Here is a 26,342-nt window from a genome sequence, read left to right as displayed (position 1 = left end):
ATTGGGGTGTTTCGACCTCATGTAGAGTTAGTGAAATTATTCATTGCCAATAAGTTACTCAACAAATTCAGCCCTTTTCATCTGCTTGTGAATCATTCATGAACCTGTCCTCATCTGTTGTTCCTAAATATTCATGAAATAGTTTATGCAATTAAATATCGGCCTATCAGTTCTTCCTACATAAGTCCTCTTCAACTATTTACTGTTCATTATTGTCAGTGTCCGATTGGTCTCATAAGTCAAATGATATTTTTTCTGCTCCTTGATTGGACAACTCAGTTTTTTTACGCAGAAGAATAATCAATAGCACATAATAAATAACACACTTTCTGTTTGGATTTTGAGACAAATGTGCTAAAACTTGTATAAAGTTTGGGCTTTACAATAATTTTGAGCAATAAAGTAGTTTTCTGAATACTCATAAAAACAAATAACCGTGGAACAAATGTGCCCATATTCATTCACAAATGTACTTATTAATGATCATTTTTTTACTATTTGACTAGCTCCAGCCTCACGACTATGCAAATCAGGATATGAAGCGATGATGATCTGGGAAATCTGTCTGTACAATTTCTGAATTCTGGTTGATTCTGTGAGGTGGTTGTTATGATGTTGCTGTATCAGCCACTGCGTCTCTATCGGTTTTGTATCCACTGCTGCTGACAAAGTTTAAGCACATCCCTCCCTGACCAGGTACAATGGTGGGTCATTAGAACTGAGCAACTGCCTATCCAGAATGAAGCACCACGGGACAATGGGTTAGCCGGAGCCTAGGAGAAGCTACTTCCTCCTGCTTGTCTGTAGGGAGGGGAGAGGGGAGTGTGGAAAGTTCCCAACAAGACAAAGAGACAGAGGCAACAAAGCAGGCATTTAAAACAGACAGGCAGAATTACCAAGGAAGCTTTGGGCAGGAGAGAGGAAGGGGACAGATTAGTCAGAGAAAGCTGGCTGGTGAGAGGAAGTTCCACATTTCAGAACACAGACCACATGCTGCAGCAGAAGGATCCTGAATGCCGCTAGACAGCTCTGCCCTAGCCCAAAGAATGCTTTGGAGCGGTGAGGAAACTGAGGCAGGAAAAGGGTTTGTTTGAAGGTTTATTTTTGTATAGATATTTATATTCCTCAGGTGATTAAATAAAGAATAATGGTGTCAGAATCCTGTGCAAAGTGTCTGCGTTTTGGGTTGGACCGTCGCATGTGCCCTTTGGACCCAGAATGTTCACACAGCTGGAGTTCTGGGAGAGGCTGTGTTTAAGCTACGGGGCTCCAGGGGCTGGGCAGTGGGCAGCATGGTTGCAGCTCTCAGGAGGGGTTGCTAAACAGAGGGTGTACTCCCCAAGTGTGTCTAGAGACCCAGGACAACAGCAGAGTCTAGTCTCAGTTCAGATTCTGGAGGTTTAAAACACACAGGATCCAGCAGTTGTATCCCCTCACAGCAAGCAGTGTGGCGAGTGTCCAGGAGGGGGAGCTCATCCAGATCTGTCTACATTGCGTGAAATAGGTACCTGTTAGAGCACACCAACAGGGTCTACATGGGACTGTTAACTTTACAAATCACACCCCTGTGGTGTGCTTTGCCACACCGTGTTGGCAAGCTCTAACGTTTCAAGAAGGAACCTGCAGTGCTCCTGAATTCTGCTATTGCTAGCAATTTATTGTTAATGGTGACAATGGTGAGATGCTACTGGCACTGGCACTGGCACTGGCAAAGGCTTTGTATCCAGGCTAGTTATAAAGTATTGGCAAGGTTTCCCAAGCATACTTTACTGATCGGCACAATTTGTTGCAGAGATTAATTAAGTTTGTCACATAGCTATAACAGAAGCTGTTTACAGAAATACAAATGATTATGTTCATTTTTAAATGCTGCTCAACTATCTTGTGATTTTCAATATCTTATAATTACTTCCTGAATATATAAGACAGATTTTCTGATGCAAATATTGGAGGAAAAAAGAAATGAGATGGTAAAATTGTATAGTGCATGCTGTTACGTACCTTGACATGAAAAGTAAGTTACAGAATAACTGTAAGAATCTTAGTGCCAAAGTCAGTGCTAAACCTATCTTTGAATGTTTATGAAAACTGCCTCTTCTGGGCCTTCACATAATGTGACTCACAGTGTCAAAGAGTGTACTGTTTAGCATTCAACTTTGTTATCAAGAAAGCCATAGATAGGTCCTGGCATGTTGATTGTATAGATTACAGCTTGAGGTCTTGATAACAGCATAAACAGAGGGTGTCTCTAATTAAGCAAAATGCTTGATTAGTTTATCTGTTTTGAGGAGATAAACTGGCTTCTTTAAGAAATTCACCCTAAAACGATTCTTTCTTCAGTCAGTGTAAGATGAAGGATAAATTAGACATGCAGCCCACAATCTCCATTGCTAAGCAGTCTAATGACCAGTTATCTGCTGGACTTCTTATTTTATACAAAGATATCAAAAAGATTTCAACAAAGAATGTTATAAAATTGTAGCTCACTTATACGCTCTCCCGCTCACACACACATTCTCTCTTAGGTGCTTCCTTGAACGCTGGGCCCCAAGAGGTTACAAGTTTCATGTGTGCCTAATGCCTGTCTTGACTGCTAGAGCAAAGCATCTGTCAGCATCTCCACTAGAAACCCACTTTTTAGAGGTTTCTCAATCAATTACAAATCTTTGCTTTCTTCTGAAAGTTGGCAGACAAGACCTCAGCACAGATATGAATTTTGTTTACCAATTTTGGAAAAGGTTGGGTTGGTCATGTGTGGAAATATGAGATCTGTTTTAACATGCATTTGTTTGAATGGCTTCAACTTTAAAAGTAACGTTTGGCCAACAAGAAGTCCATAATATTAAACTGAAAAGAAAAAAAATTAAAAGAGCCAAGATATTGCAGTTTAAAAATTGGCCATTGCACCAGCATGGTATTAATAGGCACCTGCTGGATGTATTGTCTTTCAGATGAGACACAGGCTAGTCCTCTCTCTCTCTCTGGATCTGACCCACCACTCTTCCTTAAAGGTTTTGTGGGGGTTTTTGCTGGTGTAGGGTATGTTCCAGCAAAACATTACATTTTATATTCTTTCAGTTCCCCCTATAACTTCTCTTGGAGCTTGTCTTCACTCAGAACAGAATGGTGTTTAAATGTGATTGTGAAGAGTCAAGTGAGCCGTCATGATGCTTGATCGTGACTGACCACACAGCATGAATCTAGTAAAATCTGAGATTAAACATCATGTCAGCTAATTATGATTAAACCCTGGTCCCAGCAGTAGCACAAAAACTCAAGAACTTGTGCTCAAGGTAGATAATACCAGAAATGCAAATTGCAGCAACTGAAGTGTTTTTAACCGTGACTCTGTGCGTTACAGCGCACTCACTCACCTCACTGGCATCCTGCGACATTTTGGACACTTGGGTAGAACTGGATACTCTTCAGGGTGCTTTGGAGAATGTGTGTGTGGAGAGTGGTAGAGAGAAATGGTCATGAGCGTAGACTGGTCCTCACGGCCAGTGGCTGAGTGGTAGCAAGGACTGGTTGTGAAGTTGGTCATCTAGGTGCAAATACAAGGATTGTATAAACGAACATTTCCAATTTTATTTTGTACATATTAAAATGATGGAAAATTCAATATCTCTCTCTCTTTAAATCCTCTATCGTACTTGGTGACGTTCTGCCCCAGCAGTTGTGTTTTCTGAGGTGGAAAATTAGGTTTTTTCATCTTGGCTGCAAAAGAGCAGGTGTATGTCCCCAGATTCACCCCAGATTGTGTGTACATACCAGCAGCAGATGATGTGGAAGCAATAACATGCACCAGCAGCACAAGAACCAACTGAGAGAAGGAAAGCAAAAGGCATATTTTAGCAGCCACAGCATCCAACTGAGCTCTGCCAGGTTTCTCTTTCAGAAACAAATCCTAGTCTGTGTTATCTCAGGTCGGCGTGGATTTGCAGAAAGCACTGTAAGCACCAGTATCGTACATATTTATTATGTGCCAGATCATGGGCCCCAAGCTGGCAGCAGAAAGTAGTGAAAAGCCAGCAGATCTGGCTGGCTTCATGAGCATTCCCCAACCCAGAGGAATCCTCCTCTTCCTGGCCTCCAGCATAGAGATGTGCCCAGGACATCCCTGTGTCTGGCTGCTGGAACAGCCCATGGGGAGCATGATCAATAATGTATTAGTTACAGCAGCCCTGAAATTGCTCTGACGTATGCCAGAAACCCACCCACTCTTAAGCCAGCCCCAGCATGAGGCAAATATAAGGGTGGCACCTCTAAAGGCACCTTTGTCCCTTCCCTCCCTCCCCCGCCGCCTTCAGTTTTGCACTGAGCACAGCTTGACCCTACAGGAGGGATCTAGGTTTATGTCTGGAGACATGGCCTTAATCTAATAAAGTAGGATTGTTTACCAAGGTCCACATCTGGATTCCATGTTCAAATGTCAAGGCTTTTAATACATTTAAGGCTAGCTCATGGTTTATGTGGAAGTTTTGACAAATACCAGAGATCTGCAGTAAAAACTGATGGGCCAGTTTACTCGTAGCTGTTTTTCCATATTTTTAGACATGGCCCCCTAGTGGTGTGCAGGAGCTGGTTTGATTCACATGTAACGTGAAAGAACTGCCCTGGTAACCGGAGCATGCTGATGCTGCGACTTCTGCCCCAATGCTGTTGGTGAAAAAGTCTGCAGCTCAGTCTGCAACCAAAAAACATATTTCCCTAAAGATCTGTTTTATTCTCCGTTACCTGAAATATGATGCTCTCTGTCATACCACGTTCAGCTGCAACAAATGGAGTGCAGTATAGGAACAACTGGATTTTGAATGAACACATGATGACATGAAAGTCATTTCACAAAGCTTTAGAAAATACAAAGTGAAACAAAGGCGTAAAAAGCAGGTCAAGTTAAATAAGGGATAAATAAGCCATCTGTGGATTATCTGGCCCAGACTCCCTTCTTAATTACAGAAGGCCCACCAAATCTTGTTCTTTACTGAAGCAAAACACCACTGCAGCAGCTGGGTCCAGGAGGAGTCTTTCTCCGTAGTCTTCTAACTCTATATATTCAGCCAGTAAAATGTGTTCTTAATTTAACTTTGCATTTCTTAGCTCTGTGGTAATTATACAAAAAGGTATCCTAGTGAATGTATGGGTACAAAGTACTGTTTGTACTGCAGTAGCACTGAGGGGCTTCAAGGCCAGTGTGTTAAGCATGGGACCAACGCATAACGAAAAGCTGGGCCCTGCCCAGCAGAACGTACGGTCTTACTGTGATTGTGCTGCTACGCTCTCTTCTCTCTCTCCCTCTGCCATCCTGGGTTGTAGGTAATAAGACTTATGCTACTGTTGTATCATTTCCTCATTTATAGGGGTCTGGGACATGTTATTATTTTACTACACTGAGCATTCTTCTTCCCTATCACTTTTGTTGGATATATTCCGGAAATAACAATGCAGTAAATAAAAACAAATGTTCCTTAGAAAATCATGTGTAAATATGTGTATGTATATAATTATTCAAGTATATTCATAGAATGAACTAACTGTGTTGCAGTTTAATATAAACCTGCAATTTACTGCCATATAGGAATTTTTCTGTCTGCTATAATGAGAGAAACAAAATAAAACGTTGTTAGAAAATGCTCCATTAGCCAGAAAGTCCATGAGAAGTCTTTATAGATGTGTTGTTATGAATGTGTTTTAATGTGATTTGTCTGTGATTATGAAATTCCATTATATAGCATGTTAACTGTGCTTATTTCATTAGTTTTGGTTTAGTACTTGGTGTTAGCAGTATCTCAAAATGCAATGCACATAAAATGGGCCATTTTAAAATAGAGGTGGGTTTTCTTCTTGTTCAGATATTTTCTTTTATAGTTAAATGCCCATATTTGTGAATGTGTTTACTTGAAGGAAAATTACTTTGAGCTTTAAGGCTCACTGTAGAACTGCTTAGAGATTTCTACCTAGGAGATACTTGTTTTGCTGCTAAGCACACCTTAATTTTCAAACTTTTGAAGAGTGCTGCTATTGAGTTTATTGAATGTGAAAAGCACGTAATTTATTTTGTTTCACCAGACCTAAGATGTTTATGAAAAGTTTTAAACCTAATTGTAAGATTTAGGGAGGAACAAAATAATGACTGACACTGGATTCATCTTTTTCAGGGACTGGTTAAATGTGTTCAGCCCCCCCATAATTCTTCCAAGCCAAGAGCTAGCAAAGCATATTGAATCTTCAGCAAGTCTAAATATTCCAGGTAGGAATTTATAAAGATGGGACAGTGAGAAGAATGTGTGAAGAATGTGTAATGATTTACGAATTGTAACAGAGAAGTATTGCTCAATATTGTTCTCACACTGCTGTTAAATGCTGACTTCTGCAAGCAAGTCAATGTGGTCATTTGGTTGCACTTCCATGGAGCTAGATTCTGGTCTGACCCTTTTATGTCCTCTGATTCTTACTGTCGGCTCAGGCTGGTAGAGTCAGACAGGAAGCACTTTCTGTCTCTGATAAGTGGAGAATTTATTTGCATAGTGACTGTTTGCTAATCAAGAGCAGTATGGATTAGCTCTGGAAGGAAATGCATCCTGTTCATTTTGAAAGAGGACGTTGCTGCTGAGGGAGAAGGAGGTAGGAATGGAGAGTCCATGAAGGGGAGATGTGTAAACGTGAGGCTGCAGCCTTTACTCATGCAGGTAATCCCTACACACAAGCATAGCTCCACTGAATTAAATGGAACTACTCTGATGAGTAAGAATTGTGAGTAAAGATTTCAGATCATGTCCTAAATGAAAGCTTGGTGTGGCTCTTGAGCACTGTTGAACAATGTTGAGTCATCACCTAGAATGATAGCAGCACCCATATGTGAAGGTTCTTTGCAGGATGTAGGTCTGGTCTTAGACCAAATGGTGCTCCCAGCGAGAAGCATCTTTGGTGCCCGCCCTCCATTTGTTAAACTTTTGAATACCTTATTTGTATTGCATTGGTAATCTATTTCACGACTTTGATGCACAATTTGCATGCATAATTTATCCCTGTCATAGGCTCTGTAAATTTTGCCCCTTGCTGCAAATTAAATTGCAACTGAGCTTTTCGCTTCCTATACTGAGCTCCTGAAGGCTTCTCCGGGGTCATCTTTTATTTTCTACGGGGAAAAACAGACAGTATTAGGGAGAGCAAAAGTCTGTGTTCCACAGTCGTAGAAAGTCCTCAAACATTACATGTTAAGTATAGCAAAAGAAGTAGCGGTATTTCTTTTATATTGCTGCATAGACAGGGGTTTGACAGATACCTCTGGCATCTCATTAAACATGTCCTTTATTAGTTGCTACTTACACTCTTCAGATCTTAAAACACAAGTACACTTTCACAATTACACAATAAAACAAGGTTCACAATATCGCAGCTGGGCTCTCACTTCGTTCTTATGCCTCACTGACTGACTAGTGATGCCCCGCCCCTTAGATACCTGCAAGGGAATGGCTGACAACATTCTAGGAGGTTTGAGGAAAATGTAGTGCTCAGAAAGCCTGGAAGGTTCCATGAGATTCTACAAAGGTCCAGAACATTCTAGAAGGTTAGTGAAAAATGAATCCACATACGGAATACCTAAAACATGTTACTTCAAACATTCTATTTTCTCTTTTGTCGCTAACAAAAACAGCTCCGAGCCTGGCATCCCTAAGTCCGGCCCTGGCTGGAGGATGACAAAGAATGTGTCCTGAAACAGGACAGTGAACAACAATAGAATTAAAAGAAATACATCTCTTTCTACAAAGGTCCTTTTTTCTTTTCTGCTACCCTAAGGAATAGAATAGGTTCCTACATTTTTCACCAGGTACAGAGAATTCAGTGTGAGATCTCATAAATCTCAGCTGTGTATTTTGGCTGCCCAAGGGATGAACATGTCTCAGTGATTTACTGGCTAAAATAGATTATGCCCCTCAAATTGGGAATCTTTTCATAGGTGTACATTTGTAATTGCTTATGACAGCAAAATAGAACTCTGCTGTCAAGAGGGGACCTTGCTTTGAAGAATTGAATAATATGTTATGTTAAGTGGCCTAAATAAAGCAAAGAGAATGGGACAGTAATCCTTGAGTTAAAAGCATGTTAGACATATATTTCTGATAGGGGCCTGAGATGATTCTTGATGTCAGTATTATGGAATCCAAAACTTGCTGCAGTAACCCTAGAATTTCCATAAGGTTGAAAATTGAAAGATTTAGTTCAGAAATTGGCACTGAAGCATATTTGCTAATATGTTGTTTTTTCCTTATTATTCTCACTAGAATCTCTGACCAAGGTAATTTGTGAAATGCTCATAAATTAACTTGCTTTAGTGATAAAATATTGTGTGTGTGTGTGTGTGTGTGTGGATGGTAGTGTTTAAATGTACTTGTAGCCATCTTGAGTGGACAAACCCCTTACAGCTGCAAAAACGAGACAAAGTTTGACCTGTAAGTGGTAACTGGGTGTTTGCAGTACTTTGTATGAAAGACATTATACAAAAATGTCCTGTTCTGTTATAAACCTGTTAGAGCTTTAGTGCAATGCATGTTTTTTTCCCTTAATCCCTTAACTCAGGTTCACTGACAGAAGAACTGCATGCTACTACTTACCCTTAAATTCCTGAACTGCTTGGTGAATGGGATCAGAACATTCATACCAACAACCTATGCTCTCCAATCTTTATTTTAAACAACATATTAGATTAGAAAATTAACTATTAAACTATCTTGGGAAGTTGCACAAATAGCAACGGCCAGCCTTCAAGAATTTATGACTCTGAAATCATGAATATCCAAGTGCCAAAGATAACAAAATCATATCAGTAATGAACACCTGTAATTATTTATAACTCATACAAAATATCCTTGTCATCTTTTATATACTTCTTTAACCATATCCTAAAACAAAAAAGTTAATATAATTTTGCTCATGTTAATAAAAGATTTGGAAGATATTCTTTATTTTGGGCATAACGCAAGGGAAAAACCCAAATGGCCAATATTCCATAAAAACCACTGCACTTTAAAGTTTACAATTACATTCTTAAGCTTGTTCTCCTTTAGAATCATATCCAGAGATGTATCCAGGTGTCACAAGAAATAGACTTCTAGTCAATAGGGTTGCAGAGATGTAATTGAGAGCAAAACTTGAGCCAATATGCTTGATATCTTTAAAAGTTTTATTTTCCTTTGGTCATTGATGTTTATGATTTCGAGTCCATTACATTGTATTTGATATCTTTCATATGACAAAATGGGTAGTAAATGACTCACACGTAAAACTCTTTGGAATTTGCCTCTTTTTTCACCAATTTACTTACCTTAACTGCTCACAAAAGAGAATTCTAAGGCCCATGTTAAACAGTCTTGTTGCTCAGGCTGCAACTCTTGGCAATATTTGTAAATTAACTCTGAAGCACATAATTACAATACACATCTGAGCACCTTGCCTATTGTCAAAGACAAACCATATTGGACAAAACATTAGGGATATTCTGCTAAATGTGCAGCTCATCTGACAGTGCGTCCAGTAGAGTTACAACCACAGAGACCAGGTCAAAATTTGGCCCATGTATGCCTTTAGTGATGTCCAGATTGTGAGCAGTTTTCAGGTACTAAAACCTGGAATACAGTGTGACAAAGTTCCTCCTCTACCTTGGTGGGTCCTACGCTTATTGGCGGATTTGTTCACCTCAGAGATTCACCATGTGGGTCAGGAAACAGCCCAGAGACCTTCCCCTCTGGTAGAACCCATAGTCCAGGTCAATTCCTCCTGTGTCTGATCAGGAGTTGGGTGGTTTGGGGGGAACCTGGGCCCACCCTCTACCCTGGGTTCCAGCCCAGGGCTCTGTGGACTGCAGCTGTCTAGAGTGCCTCCTGGAACAGCTGCGCAACAGCTACAACTCCCTGGGCTACTTCCCCATGGCCTCCTCCCAACACCTTCTTTATCCTCATCACAGGACCTTTCTCCTGGTGTCTGCTAATGCTTGTACTCCTCAGTCCTACAGCAATATGTCTTCTCACTCTCAGCTCCTAGTGCCTCTTGCTCCCAGGTCCTCGCATGCACGCTACAAACTGAAGTGAGGTCCTTTTTAAACTCAGGTGCCCTGATTAGCCAGCCTGTCCTAATTGATTCTAGCAGTTTCTTCTCAATTGGTTCCAGGTGTCCTAATTAGCCTGCCTGCCTTAGTTGGTTCCAGCAAGTTCCTGCTTGTTCTGGAACTGCCCCTGTTACCTTACCCAGGGAAAAGGGATCTACTTAATCTGGGACTAATATATCTGCCTTCTGACGCTCTCCTGTAGCCATCTGGCCTGACCCTGTCACAACAATGAAAACCCTTTTGTATAAAATAAGAGGCTGTCTTTATACCCATGCTGTAGGCTATGGTAACTGTATAAACACGGCAGCACTACTGTAATGCAAACAATAAATAATGAATTTCTTATGCCTCTGAGTTTAGAGAATAATTAAGGCCAAATTTTCAGAAATGGCCCCTGAGCACCTCAGTTTTTAGATACCCGACTTCAGACATGTAAAGTGAGCTTGACTCCATTAAAATCAATGGCAAAACTCCCATTGATTTAAATGAGGCAACATTTCATCCTCATTTTCTGAGCTGCTGACCAGCTGGAGATCCTGTTCCCTTCTGTAGGAGATGGGGGAGCTCAGGACCTCTAAAATCTCCCAGTGTGTTTGGATGTGATTGATGTTGTCAGGTAGGTCAGAGAGCCTCGCAATGTGCCATTACTGAAGGGTCTCATGACTAGCATGATTTTGAAATGCCTTGATGTTAAATCTCTTCCATATTCCTTTTAGTTGTTTACAGTGTTATGGTGCAAGCCACATGTTCATGATTGATCTGATTAAACGATAGTCTGTCGAGCAGTCATCGGTACCTGTCATGGCTCATGTAATATGGACATCAATCAGTACGATCACAGGCTCTGACAATGACATAGTCAAGAAGATGCCAGTGTTCGGAACATGGGTGTTTCCAAGTGGTCTTATATATATCCCTCTTTCTAAAGATGGTTTTGTGATAGGCAAATCATGTTGCACACATTTGCTGAGGAGAAGAATGCCATTAGAGTTAACTTTCCCCAGCCCTTCTTTCCCAGTGGTGTCTCTCCAGAGTTCAGGATGTCACCCATGAAGTCACTAATGAGGATAAGCTTGTCTTCCCTGTCTGTGGCAGTGAGAACTTCATCAAGAGCACAGTAGAACTGCTCCTTGTTGTCTTCGTCATCGTCCAGTTTGGGAGTGTACACACTAATGACCTTGGCATACTGGTTTATTACTAAGCTTAAGATGAAGAGTCATGAGACATTTGTTAATACCCATAGGGAGTTCTAAAAGCTGGTTAGCAATTTTGTTCTTGATGGCAAAACCAACCTCATGAATATGCCTCTCTTCAGATGTCTTTCCTTTCCAAAAGAACGTATAGCCACCTCCATCTTCTTTCAGTTGGTCTTCATCTGCCCAACGGATCTCATTTAGGGCAGCAATATTGATGTCAAATCGTTCAAGTTCTCTAGCTATTATGGCAGTTCTTTTTTCAGGACAGTCACTGTTCAGGGAATCCACGAGAGTTTGAACATTCCAAGTGGTGAACTTCATTATTTTGCTTTGGATGTTCTGAGCATAGGTAAAGTAATCCCAGTGGACACGGTCACCAAGCCAGGAGGGCATTGAGACAGCCTATGTTCAGGGCACCTTTTCTAGCCCCTTCCCCTTTCAGGATGAGCAGACGGGATCCTGAAAAGGACTGCTCAGTCATGGTGGCAGCTGCCGAAATTGCACTTCTGTCTCACAAGTCCAAGGGCAAGATGACCAACACCCGGCCGCCACCTGCATGCAGATTTGTGACTAAGGACTCCCAAAGCTCATTGCTCCTGTTTCCACCACCACTCATCTATCACCACAGGACTTTGATAGTGAGAGATGTTAACACCCTTGGCAGAGGCCTATGCATGACAGCTTTTAACATGGGGGAGCCGGTGTGCAGGCAACAACCTCACGAAACTTGACAGGAAGGAGCCCTGGACCCGGTGGCAGGAGAGTCCGAGACAACTGTAGGTCTCCATCCTGCTGCAGCCCTCATCTGCCTTCACAGATGCAGAGAACTGACAAGTCCTCAAATATGCCTATTCCACTGTTGTGGCCCTCAAGATAGTTAAGTCCAAAGCAAACTGCAAAGAGTTACAAAGGGATCTCACAAAACTGGGAGACTGGGCAACAAAATGGGAGACGAAATTCAGTGTTGAAGAAGGAGAAGTTACTTATCTGTACAGTAACTGGAGCTTTTCCAGATGTTTTGTCTCTAAGGGTGCTGTTCCTCTTCCCCTCTTTCCCTTGGATGTGGAGTCCTCCTGCTGGGCTTTGTAGCTGAGAAGGAAGTGGAGCGATGGCAAGACTACCCCTTCCTATGTGCCCATGTACTGGACCTCAAGGCTGTGTGGGGTGCAGGTGCAGACCCACTGACACTGCTGACAAAAAATCTCTCATCAAGTGTGTCCTGATGGGGAGCACCCACAAGGACAAACATCTCAAAGAACTCTAATTACCGTACAGGCAAGTAACCTGTACTTCTGTGCGCATCTAACACACCAGCCTGTTTTTTGGCCACCTGATAATATAACCTGTATATCATAGTGCAGTCCCAGCTGTAAATAGATTCTGAGTGTTGTGAAACTGGTGCTGTTAGCATAACAGGCTGTTACTTATTATGAGGTAGCAGCGCATACAAACCACATAATTTGCATTACTGTTCTGAGCAAGAGGTAAACATTTAGGATGAAATGCAAGATACAGATTGCATTCAACTGTGAATTATTTCCAATCAAAAAGATATATATCATAACTTAAATTTAGCTTTTATAAAAGACAGAACTGAGAAAAGAACTTTACTATACAAAATGTTCATAGTACATATCCATCTTTAGCGCTCTCAGTATACTTGTACTTGGGGCTAAGAATTGATTTCCATATCCTAAAAACATTCTTGCAGTTAACATAATGCTCAAAATATTAGCTTTAAACTGATTTATTAGCTGACTGCATCCTATTAACTCTTTGGTGCTGAGAGTTTTCATACGCCCTTTGCCTGTAATAGATGATGGGCTAGAAAATCTGACTCCTACATTACAATCTTGTACATCAGGGTTAATGTACAAACTGGCAGTCAAGAAATAGAAATATTATATTGCCAGAAAGCAGTAGAAATATTATAAAAATGTACTAGAATTCCTCTGGACCTCGCATTTCAGTAGTTGTTGGAACTGAGGTAGACCCAATTCTTATTGGCTCTTCTGCTACCTGGAAAAAAAATCACTAATGGCATTATCATGCAAAATGCAAGTTTTTCTACAAAATGTCTAACATGCTGTAAAGTCTAGGAAGCAGGAAGTTGTAGTAAGGGTGCATATTGCTTGTTTTAGCAGTAACAAACTTTGTTAGTGTTAGTAGAAACTGAATTGGCATTAATCCTTTTAGTGAAATGAAGCATTGCAAAATTTTCTTGTGTGTCACCTGAGCATGTTCTCTAGTAGAGTAACTGAGTGAAAATCTGGCCCCATTGAAGCCAATAGCAAAAGTTCATGGAGAATAGATCCATCGATGGCTATTAGCCAGGATGGTGTCCCTAGCCTCTGTTTGCCAGAAGCTGGGAATGGGCAACGGGATGGATCAGTGGATTCCATTCCCAAGGTATCTATACGGCGTAACTGACATCCAGGGGTGAAAGTAGAAATAGGGACTTACCAGTAGGCAGCTGGGTTGGGGCCGGCTCTGGCCCCCGGAAGGGGCGGGGCCTCAGGCGGAAGGGGCGGGGATGTGGGGGTCAGAGCCAGCCCCAGCCCGCCCTGTACCGGTAAGTGCCCTCCCCCTCCCCCACCGGGGTAGCAGCAGCAGCCCGGGGCTCCGGCACCAGTTTAAAGGGCATGGGGTCAGCCACCGCTATCGCCACAGGCCCCTTAAACTGCTGCCGGAGCCCCCAGCTGCCACTGCTACCCCAGGGCTCTGGCAGCAGGGCTCCAGGGACTGTTTAAAGGGCCAGGGCTGTAGAGGCAGCAGGAGCCCCGGGCCCTTTAAATAGCCCCCAGAGCCCCGCCGTTACTCCAGGGCTCTGGGGGCTATTTAAAGGGCCCAGGACTCCCCTGCTTCTACCACCCCGGCCCTTTAAATAGCCCCCGGAACCCCTCTGCCGCTACCCCAAGGTTCCAGCAGCTAAAGGCTAAAGAGCCGGGGGCTCCAACCACTGCTGGGAGCCCCAGGCCCTTTAAATTGCTGCCTGGGGAAGCCAGGCCGCCCCGGTACATCACACCGGTACGTCACACCGGCTCTTGCCAGATCACCAAACTTTTGTTTTTGCATTGTAACTTTGGTTTCCAGAGATTTGCACTGACATCTTTTTACAGTTATAACAAAACTGTAATGAACCTATAATGTCATGATGTAATGATCAGTATGATGTCAAGACCATGGGAAATGCAGTCATAGTGCATGTGTAGAAATTAATTTTCAGTTACATTTCTTGAATGTTTCATAGTTTATTTGCTGTGTTGTTTTTTTTTTCAAAATGGTGCACTGCCTCACTATACTTAAGGACTAATTACTTACAAATTGTATACATTTTTTAAATGAACTCATTTTTGGTTTAGGGATGGCAAACTGCATCTGGAGCAGGATCTAAATTGTTATTTCTGCTGCTCTATACGTAAAAAAGGTTTATCAGAATAACACCATCTCTGGTTCCCAAACCAATAACATTTTGGATAAGTTTGTTTACCAACTTGAAGCATGATCCAATACACAAGGAGTTTATAATCAAAGAAATGCCAGCTTTACCTATTACAGCACTACTGACATTGTAATAAATTTGTTAGATTAGTTTTGACACAGAATTTCTCCACCCACCTGTTTAAAGCCAATTAATGAAATATTTTGTACATACTTAATTACTTATATTTAATGCATTTATAACTTTCAACAACAGAAATCTGATCAAATTAAATAATAAGTTAGCAAACTTAAAGGTAAATTGTCTGAGACAAGCATAGCAAGGATAAAATCTCTAAATCAAGACCTTTTGCTTTACGTTAGACTATCTGATTCTTTCATCTAGAACATTTTCATGGTTAATGCAATTTCATTTTCACAGATTAAGAGCTGATTCACTATATTTTTTGTGCATACTAATATACAATTATTTAAGCAATTCTTTGAGAAAGATCTCCATTAGGAGTACTTTGACCCATTATCAATAGATAGATTTTTAGACCAACTTTTAATATACTATTCCAGCAAACTGTCTGTGCTTTGAGTTCTTAGGCAAACTTTGCATTATAATTTTACCTCAACTAAATATAAACCTTTAGAAACACAAATGAAAACAGGAATAAATGTTAACTTCAAAGGTAACAATTTTAGTATTTTGCATAAAAGCCAAGAGATTACACCCTCCTACAGAGGCACTCTGCCAGATTGCCATCTGTGATAGAAGGGTGCTTTTGCTATGTTTCAAGGGTGACTAGCAGGGTAATTTTACTCTTATTTTTCTCCCTTCACACAGGTGAAGATGACTTCAGTGCTGAGGAGGATGAGGAAGTTCTGACTCTTTTGTATGATCCATGTCTAAACTGTTACTTTGATCCGGAAACTGGAAAATACTATGAATTGGCTTAGCTGGTTCCTGGTTCAGAGGATATTGCCCTCCATCAGAACAGAATTAACATCTATTTCTCTGTAAAGTATTAACCAGAATGTAACATTTTATTGTATAATTTAAAATTTTGAATCCCTAAGTCATTTTGCAAGCAAATGGATATATTTTACAAATAATGTAACATCTTATTTTTGTAGTTTTGTATTGTTATAATACAGTAGAACATCATAGCACACAAGCTCTCGTGGCTTTGACAGTTGCTTGTGAGACTAGTTTGTTTTATATTAAATACTGAAAGATTCTGTGTGTGAACAAATTAGGTGGAATCAAAAGGTTTTTCAGTGTTAATATGTAAATTATGGCTTCATACAAAGAAAATGTATTTTTTCATTAGTGGCTTATCAGATGTTCGTTTAAATGGATTCCATGATACCTTAACTTTGTACTCCAAGAAATGGCATGTGATGTTCAAAGGCATGTGCTCCATGGGCTCTCTCTCCTTATTCACCAGAAAGAACATCATCTTCCTTCCTCTCCAGGAAAGTCTCTGTACTGATTCAATGGCATTATAGTAACTGCTTCTGAGAAATCTTATCCACTTGTAATCCTTATAAGTTACTGTAATACACGGGATTACTGCTATCAGATTTAAAGCCCCTTAATTTCATATTTTGGGGTTGTATGAACATTTCTTGGGTTTTGTCACAATCCCCTCTATCGACTGTTTGACACAGAGGTACAGAATCCAAACGCTCGAGTGGTATAGTTCATACAGTGCAATGCTGTTCAGAGCTGACCAAGCACGTGCAAGGTCAAGCTGTGACTCCAAACCACAAGAGAGATTTGATATCTGACTGGAAAACTCCCTGATCCCAAAGTGTAGTGATGAATCTCACTTCACGGATTCCCTCTTCCGAAGGGTGGGGGTGGGAGTGGGGTTCCACCATTCGATGAAGTGGGTTACTAGGGAGGAAGCAGTGTGTAGCACTCGTGTGTGGAGATGCACTCTGAGCACACCTTTCAAGTGCACGGACAGCTGCTGTGTTACACCTCCCAGCAAAAGATGGGATCTGATTAAACCAAATTGTACGTTTTGCTCTGTAATTACTCTGGGGAAGTTCTCCGGCCCGTGCTACACAGGAGCTCAGGCTACGGAATCACAACAGTCCCTGCTGACTTTGGAATCCCTTAAAAAGTGATTGATTTGGATCTACCCACATTTTGCACTTTCTAGCTTATGTAGCCGTGTATTTCGATTACTCTTCCTGCATCTTCCCTCCTGTTGCGTGTTGCTCACTTGTTTCACTTTGCCTTAAGTTAGGTTATAAGCTTTCAGAGCTGGATGCCCTGTCTGCGTGTCTGAATATGAACAGCACCAAGCACAAGGCGCCCTCCAATCCTGATTGGGAATGCTCTACTGCCAGGGCAAAAGCGATCTACAGGCATTTCTAGTGCTCTGCCCCTTGGCTTGATTATATCTATGCTGTAGCACAACGGTCATTTGCAAGATGATTTTTCTGTGAATTTTTGCTAAGAATAAAGCATTCTAAGGTCAGGTTTAGGTTACAACTGGCAAGTAATGGAAAATGGTATGTCTCTAAATTATTTGTAATTATGGATCCCAGTTAATAAACATCCTGGCATCAATAGAAAATGCAGTTGTTAATAGGAGCTTGGCATAAGATCAGATCATATAGTCGGCTTCCTTGGCAGGCTTAAGCGTACCATCACAAATGGATTCAAGTGAGTGTGCCAACAGAATCTGCAGGAAGACAGATACTGTACTGATGTAATTCACGTACTCTGCTTCAACATATTTCTGCCAACCAGTTTTAGACCCTTTTTGTGACTCCTATAGTCAGTTTAAATGTGCATTGAAATCATGTTTCTGACCTTTGAGAATTGCCTTGGCTGATCCTCACTTATGGGATAGTCACTTCCTTCTAGGCTATAAAAGGTTGTGCAGACCCAGCCTCCCTCCTTCCAGCACCATTTAGCTCCGGGCATTCAGAGTCTCTCTCTCTCTGTGGTGCCCACTGTATTTCTGGCAGTTGTTCTTAGAAACACATTGTTCATTTCAGGATAATTATGGGGGTTTATGTTGATCTCTCTTCTCGGTGGTTTTTGAAACCAGATCATTTCTGTTCCTTGTATTGCCTCAGCTCTCAGAGGAGTGACCTGCTGCTGCCAGGGCTGCCTTGTGAATCAGGCCTGGTTCACTGCTGGTTTTGAACCATGGCTTACCGTGACAAAGTGGCTGGCTGTAAGAAGTGTCCATCGTGCAAGAGTCAGAATCTGCGTCGGACCAATGTATTTGCTGTGTTCCATGTATCTTGGTGAGAGTCATTCCCCAGCAAGGAGTGGTTGTAACAGCGGCACTCAGCAGGTGCTCTGTGACAATGCAGTCTAAAAATATTGTTGGATGGATACAGAGAATATGGAAAACCGGAAGAAGTATCTGAAGGCCTTCCACTTACAGGAGGCATTGATAGCACCATCCTTAGATCCCTATCTAATAAGGCCATACTCAGGGTGAATCATCCTGCCATGTTACCCCCATCTTCAGAGCTAGCCTGTAGGTATAGGTATTTGCCAAGGGAGGCATAGCTATAAGTTAAGGCAGGAACCCAATGAGCCTACAAGCCTCCAGGCCTGTCAGACAATAGTTTAGCTAAACTGATCAAGGCATAGGGCCCAAAAAGCCTTAGCATACGCAGCTAATGAGGAGTACACCCGGATCATAAGTAAGGCTAAGATTTTGTCATGGATGTTTTTAGTACAAGTCAGGGACAGGTCACGGGCAATAAACAAAAATCACAGAAGCCTGTGACCTGTCCCTGACTTTTACTAAAAATACCCGGGTCAGGGGGGACAAAGAGAGCGGTGTTGGGGCTTGCAGCTGCTCCAGCCCCACCACTGCTGCTCCTGCAGCAGGGGCTGACCCAATCCCAGCTGCTGCTCCTGCTATTCCGGCAGCCCCGGGGCTGGCCACCAAAGAGCTGTTCTGTTGGCCCCGGCCTGGCCGCTGATCAGCTGTTCTGGCAGCTGCTGCTCCAGCAGCCCCAGGGCTACCAGCTATTCCAGCCCTGTCCCAGAAGTGGTCCTGGAAAGTCACGGAAACCATGACCTCCGTGACAGAATCGTAGCCTTAATTGTAAGATATCACCAGATAGAACTCTGGACTGACTAAACTGCTGACAGGTAACCTCATGATGTCAGTTTATATCAGCTTGAGATATTTTCAAGTTGGAACATCAGCAGATGTCTGATCATAAGAATGCCGTGGCAACTAATGGACATACCTGCTAATGAACTTGAGGTAAAAGGCCTACTAACATACAGAAGAAGGGCATCCCAACATTAGTGGGCTGTGGAAGTTCAAATGAGGAAAAGGGGCTGAACCCCCTATTGAATATGCATTAGGCATAGTGGTGTCAGCATAACCCATTATAAAAGTTTTATCCTGACCTCTGTGCCTTGGGAGATGCCAAGACAATGACCACTGGTGGTGGTGAGGATGACGAGGATAACTTTCAGGTCTTTGTGCAAGGGATGGTGTGAGTATGTAAATGCTCAGATGCTCATTCTGTATTATTTCTATCCAGCCTTGCTGGGTAGGAGTGTTTCCGAATTTGCTAATACTGTTAAAAAACCTTGCAATTATGGAAGGCTTTTCCTAAGTGTGAGTGTTGCAACCGTCTGTGTCAGGGTTCCCCACATAATAGTAATTCTGACACTGGGCTTGATCTTGGGATTAGACCCTACCAAACCTCACTGTTTCCAGGTTTAATCTGGTCTTTTGGGTTATAGGTTGATTCAGCTAATCATAATGTACTGGAATGGAACTTTGTGGTGTATTGTCAATTAATATGTGAATTGTATTCTTTTAGGATTCTCTTTGGGTATATAATGCCCTTATAAAATGTTTGTCCTTTCTGGTATTTGGGGGTTTGCCTGCTCGAATGGTTCACCTCTTACACATCCCGCTGTTACGTTGTATTAGTGTTTTAGCCTCTTGCCCTATCAAGCCGCTTTATGTTCTCAAGGTAAAAGGTCAAATGGATCCTTTGTATGTCCAAACAATAAAGCTAATTTATTCTCCAAAAAGGGATCATAGGGGTGTGATGTAAACAGACTCTTACATGTTTGTGATCCAACCCGTCACTCCCATTGAATTTCTTTGATTAAGGGAAGGCAAAAGGACTTAATCCCTAATTTTAAGTCCTATACAAGGAAAATAAAATATTGTAAAACCAATTTTGCAGTTAAAACTCTCGGTGTATGTTTCCTTTGAAAAACAGCAGGGGACCAATTAAGCCCTCCGAATTGATTTTGTGGGACCACTCTCTCTTACACAAAAGGTAGGAGGTAGTGGATCTCTTTCAAAGTGGGTGAAAGCAATTCCCCACTGCTAAGGCTCTGGTAGAAGAGATGTTTCCTCACCAGGGATGCTCCATCAAAAATAAAAACACACCCCTGTATTTTTGTTTTAGTTAATAGTGTGAATTAACTGTGATTAATTGACAGCCCTACTAATAACCAAGATATGGGATAGTTCTGAGTTTATAGAATACCGGGATTGGAAGGGACCTCAGGAGTCCAACCCCCTGCTCAAAGCAGGACCAATCCCCAGACAGATTTTTGCCCCAGATCCCTAAATGGCCCCCTCAAGGATTGAACTCACAACTCTGGGTTTAGTAGGCCAATGCTCAAACCACTGAACTATCCCTCCCCCAGTCTAGTTATAACCTGGACTAATGAGACTTCTTTAGCTGTATATTAGGTGTCAATTCATAGATGGGAAAAATATGTGTCTGAAGGTGCCCCAGTGAGCAGATCATTTCCCCCTCTCCAGTAGTACAATCAAGAGAGCCAGCCCCTAATAAGCCCTGTTGTAAAGGCCATAATAGGCAAACGTGTGATGCTGGGCTATGAGCTAGGGGGATGTAACCACGTCACTTTCGGTAAATTGGAAAAAGGTCTTTCCCCTAATCAGTAACTCCAGGTGAGGAGGCAACTACACCTATAGTAGGAGTATTAATCAGCCGGGTTCAATTTATGCACATTCCGGTTGGGTTCAATTTGTCAAATTGGCGTGGGGTGAATTTAATTACTGGGACTTCTTTCTTCTCAGCGCTCCTTGGATCAGGGTACTGCTTATCAGCAATGAGGTGAGGAGAGAATAGGGGAAATCATTTGTTCTCCATATGGTAAATGTGTTAAACACCATCAGGAACTCCCTCTAGTATTTAGAATTGGGGAAAGTCCCACATTTAATCAAAGATGAGTCCATCTTACACTGGTATTGACCAAAATATTTTCATGAACATGGGGAGAGAAAAGCCACTTGTTTAAAACACTTGTCAGAGATTGTTGTAATCTGGGTGGGGGGTAGAGTTCACTTCACTGTCCCTCTCTTAGGGCTTCAACAGAAGATGTCCTACAGAAAAGTACATGGAGACCCAGAATTGAGGGGTTTTAGCAAAGATTGCACAGGAATTTATTTTAAACAATCTTGTCTCCATCCACCTAAAATTGCCGTTAAGTTCACTGAGTAGCAGGAAAAGTGAATGAGGAGCTTCTGGGTACAGCTGAGCAGCTAGATGCTCAGATACTGTGCTGCTGGCAACAATATAGAGCCTAAATGAAGTATAATCGGGCCAGTGGAGGGAGGAACAGCATAGAAGTCTATTGCTGCTTCAGAGGGGGATGTTGGCACATTGTTTGTGCTTTCCTGTCACTATGACACGTATTTTGCGTGTGAGCATTATGTTGGGATGTTTGTCCTTTTTGTCTTAATGAGCAGCACTGTCTGTACTCCTCTGATACTGTCTGTATGACATCTTATGGGCTGCATTACCATCATAATGTGAACTCCAGCACTGTGTACAGACCCACACAAGGCGTAGCTTCTGTTACTGACATTCTTCTTCATCATCATTCTAAGAGCCTCGAACTAAAGCATTACTAAGGTGGAGCGTGTTATTGATTCTTTTCTTCAGCCAATTTATCAAAGTCAGCATTTATGCTGAAAGTGGCACAACTTAAGGAAGCACATAGCTTTGCTCCTAGCAGTTATGTACAATGTTTTGATTTGTGATTCATAAGACTTGTGTAATTCACACTAGGGTGTGCTTCCCAACACGTAAAAACTGTGATGGGCATAAGATTTTCAGGCTATCTGCAGGCAGCCCAACAACTGATCCCTGAGAATAGAGAAGTTTTGAAATGCAATCAATTTTAATAATGCCTCATCAGTGCTTTCTAGATGAGCTGTGAAGTTGCAAGAATCAGTTAGTTTGGTAGATGCTGTCTGCGGTTGGCAAATCTTGAATGAAACTCATCAGTCAAAGACCTTGGACCCTGTGTCTATAGCTTGTACATGTCACGTGTGGGCTTGTTTCAGACTGGTAAGGTTGGCAACCCTCGTTTCAATCAACCATCTTTTAAAGGGATTGGGGATTTTTTCTTTAAGTGCTTGTCCATATATATACTCCACTCTTGGTGTACATGTGGCCCATGCACTTGAGATCAGAGTCTTTGCACCTCCTCCTCTATTCAAGGGCAAAAACCTCTGGTGCCTCAGATGACAATGTCACACCCCAATGGCCCTCTCCTTCAAGGGATCCCCTGGGGGAAGGCAGATCAGCATTGTATATTGCTAACACTGTTGCAAGCATCGCAGGGCATTTTGGGAAGGGTCAAAGGTGTGAGTGAGTGTGGCATGGAAGATTCCCTTGCAGGGAGCGAGAGGCCAAACGGGGGAAGGAGGAAAAGAGCAGAGAACAGGTTAACTCAACACTCCAGCTCACTCAGTCCAAAGATAAAGCACCGACTCCAGCCCAAGGCCATAGCTCAAACAGCCAATGTCCGGCTGCCTGCCAAGAAACAGAGGGGCCTGGATTCCCGCAGAGAACGGAGAATTCTGCTAAACAGACAGACCTGCAGAGGCAGCCCAAAACGCATGAGACAGTGAAGGCCAACCCGGGGGAAAACAAAGTCCCACCGGTGTGTCTGGAGCCGACGTGTTTGAAAAGTTGAGGAGACCACAGAAAGCTGGTTTGGACTGGTACAAAGAGCACCGGGAACAGAGGTCACAGAATGAAACACCCCCAAAGGAACCCTGGACTTAAAACCCTCCGAGAGCCGGAGCAATTTGAAGATCGCAGCGGACCCCAGACGACCTGGGCCCAGGACAGAACTCCCATCCACTCTTCCCCCTCTTCTTCTTACGGTACACCCAGGCTTGGCCAGCCTCGGGTAGTGCGTGTATGAGTATGAAAATGGGTTAGGGCTGGGGGCACTAACGCTTTCTTCCTTCCTGTGAGTGACATGGGGAGCACCCCTTACTCTCTGCTGTTATTTTATTATTTTATTAATAAAGCTTTAAACTTAGACCCTCAGTGTGTTTCATCATCTCCTCCCCTAAAGATCCTGTGGCTTCAGCCTGATCACCTGATGTCTCAGGCAGATTGGTAACAGAAATCTGTCAGAACAACACATGATCCTCAGCCATCAGAGAAAATTTCTTAGAAGGAGGATCGAACTCAGAGTGGAGATTTACAAGTGCCTGTGGCTGTGTTGTCCAAAATAATTCCTAGAGCAGAGCTTTTGGAAAAACATCCAATCTTGATTTCAAAATTGTCCATGATGGAGATTCCACGCAACCTTGGTAAGTTGATCCAACAGTTAGTTACTCTGACTGTTCAACTTGTTTGCCTTATTTCCAGTCTGAATTTGTCTAGCTTCAGCTTCCAGGCATTGGATGGTGTTAGACCTTTCTCTGCTAGATTGAAGAGCCCATTATTAAATATTTGTTCCCCATGTAGATACTTATAGAGTGTGACCAAGTAACCCCTTAACCTTCTCTTTGTTAGACTCCAGGAGCTCAATCTATGTAGTTTATCACTATATGGCATGTTTTCTAATCCTTTAGTCATTCTCGTGGCTCGTCTCTGAACCCTGTAGGTATAGGGTATTTGCTGAGGAAGGCAAAGTTAAGGCAGTAACCCAATGAGCCTACAAGTTTGAAGGCCTGTCAGACAATAGTTTAGCTAAACTAATCAAGGCATAAGGTCCATATGTACAGCTAACCAGGAGTAACTTAGATCATAAGATATCACAAGATAGAATGCTGGAATCAACAAGTATGACTAAACTGCTGACAGGTAACCCCAAGATGTCAATTTATACTGGCTTGAGATATTTTAAAGTTGTAACATCAGCAGATGTCTGACCAAAAGAATGCCATGGCAACTAATTGACTTGAGGTAAAAAGCCTAGTAACCTATGGAAGAAGGGCATCCCAACATTAGCGGGGTGTGGATGTTCAAATAAGGAAGACGTGCTGAAACCCCTGCTGAATATGGATTAGGCATATTGGTGTCAGCATAACACATTATGAAAGCTGTATCCCTGCCTGCATGCCTGGGAAGATGTCAGGATGACAACCACTGGTGGTGAGGAGGAGAAGAAGGATGTTGACTAACATTTCGGATTTTTCTGCAAGGTATGGTGTGAATATATGAATGCTCAGATGCTCATTTTATATTATCTCTACCGTCTTTCCTGGGTTGGAGCGTTTGTGGCTTTGCTCGTTGTGCTAAATACAATTATTATACAGACAGAATGCCTTTCCTAAATGTAATCTCTCCTTCGTGCACACCAGGGACCTCATCACTGTAATAACTCTAATCCTTCTGGGTCTGCTCACAGGATCCTGCCAACCCACAGAGCATTACCTGGGATTTCTAGTTGATCAATATAATTAATAATCAATAGATCAAGCAACAACCCTCTCCAGTTTATCAACATCCTTCATGAATTGTGGACACCAGAACTGGACAAAGAATCCCAGCAGCAGTCACACCAGTGCCAAATACATAGGTCAAATAACCTCTCTATTCCTACTCGGGATTCCCTGGTTTATGCATCCCAGGATCACGTTAGCTCTTTTGGCTACAGTGTTGCACTGGGAACCCATGTTCTGCTGATTATCCCTCAATCTTTTTCAGAGTCGCTGCTTCCCAGGATACAGTCCCCCATCCTGAAAGTATGGCCTACATTCTTTGTTCCTAGATAATACATTTACATTTAGCCATATGTGATGGGGTGTACCTACCCCTCACCAGCCCCCAAAGGGTTAACTGTGCTTAGCACGCTGAGGAAGCCCCACCCCTCTGACCCTGCTGGGCATGCTCAGGCTGGAGGCAGAGTATAAAAGGAAGCAGCCCAACTCAGTCTGGTCAGGCTGCTGAAGGGGGAGGATGCAGACTGCAGGCTCTCTCCAGGGAGCTGCTACAGGCCCTGATTACAGAGCCGTGGCACACAGAGATCCAGACGGACTCCACACTGCCCGACGAACCCAGAAAAGGGACCGCGCCAGCAGGAGCTACACCACTGGAGGCCCCCAGAGACCCGGGAGAACCGTGGAGCCTCGCCAAGGGAGAAAGGGTAGGAAGCAGCTCCGGGGACTTAGACTTTTCTCCAGTGATTGAACCGGGGAACCAGTGAGCATGTTTCGGGAGGATCCCTGCTGACTCGGTGGTGAGCACCCTCACCGCCGCCCCGGCCCTGGGCTGGGACTCAGAGTAGCAGGGAGGGCCCAAGTCCCCCTCCCTGGGTGCCACACACCCCTAGGCCACACAGTACCCCAGAAGCGGGTGCTTTTATTGACTCTGGCCGTCAGGGCACACTGCCCTGAGGAGAAGGGCCACCCTTGTTGACTCCGGTCATTAGACCATGCTGCCCTGAGAGGAAAGGCTGCTTTCTTGACTCTGGCCACCAGGCCGTATTACCATGTTTTATAGTCAGGGTCATGAACGCAGAACCTAATTGGCTGCTAGACCGTTTTATTTTCCTTATTCTCACCATACGGGACCCGGCACCCAGTGCGGAGTGTACCTACCCCGCAACACCATATTAACATGCATGTTGTTTGCGCCAAGTTTACCGAGTGATCCAGATTGCACTGAATCAGGGACCTGTCCTCTTATTTATTTCCCACTCCCCCAGTTTTTGTGTTACCCAGAAATTTTATTAGTGATGATTTTATGTTTTCTTTCAAGTCATTGATAAAAATGACAAAGGTAAGAAGTGATCTTTGCAGGACCCCACTAGCCAGCCTTTAATTCATTTAATGTGGGCCGTGTTCATTTTATATTGTTCCAGTTTTTTAATCACAATGTTGTGTGGGGGTACCAAGTCAAATGCCTTACAGGAGTCTCACTATTACCTTTCTCAGCCACACTGGTAATCTCAAAAAAAGATATCCAGTTAGTCTGACAGGATCTATTTTCCATAAACCCATGTTGATTGGCATTAATTATATAGCCCTCTGTAGTGAAGTGAGACTCACCGGTGCAGCGCCTCCTGCTTTTTGTCATGGAAATTATTTCGATTCCAGCCCAGAGCACCCTCTGCAGGCCGGTGGTTCACCTGCCTCAGGCCCTGTATCCCTCCCAGACCCGGTGCCCCTTACCCTGGGGTTCTGCCCCAGCAGTAACCCCACGCTCTGGGTCTCCCCCAGGGCCGCCCAGAGGATTCCGGGGGCCCGGGGTCTTCGGCGGCGGGGGGCCCTTCCGTTCCAGGACCCGCCGCCAAAGTGCCCCGAAGACCCGCGGCGGGAGCCCCCCGCCGCCGAATTACCGCCGAAGCGGGACCCGCCGCCGAAGTG

At 43.0% G+C, this 26,342-nt stretch overlaps 1 protein-coding gene across 7 annotated transcripts in view; it reads left to right on the top strand.

Moving 5' to 3' along the window:
* The window catches only part of CFAP20DC (CFAP20 domain containing), a 179,921-nt gene extending 159,997 nt beyond the window's left edge, over positions 1–19,924 (top strand). For all 7 annotated transcript variants that reach the window (XM_045024975.1, XM_045024972.1, XM_045024973.1 and 4 more), the window contains 2 exons: positions 6,159–6,250; positions 15,575–19,924. In XM_045024975.1, coding sequence (XP_044880910.1) covers positions 6,159–6,250; positions 15,575–15,687 — 205 coding nt within the window. In that variant the 3' untranslated portion in view covers positions 15,688–19,924. The remainder of the gene's footprint in view (positions 1–6,158; positions 6,251–15,574) is intronic.
* Positions 19,925–26,342: the final 6,418 nt, after the last annotated feature.

Source organism: Mauremys mutica, chromosome 7 (assembly GCF_020497125.1).
Source record: "Mauremys mutica isolate MM-2020 ecotype Southern chromosome 7, ASM2049712v1, whole genome shotgun sequence".
Lineage (NCBI taxonomy): Eukaryota > Metazoa > Chordata > Testudines > Geoemydidae > Mauremys > Mauremys mutica.
This window is presented reverse-complemented; position numbering and strand designations above follow the sequence as displayed.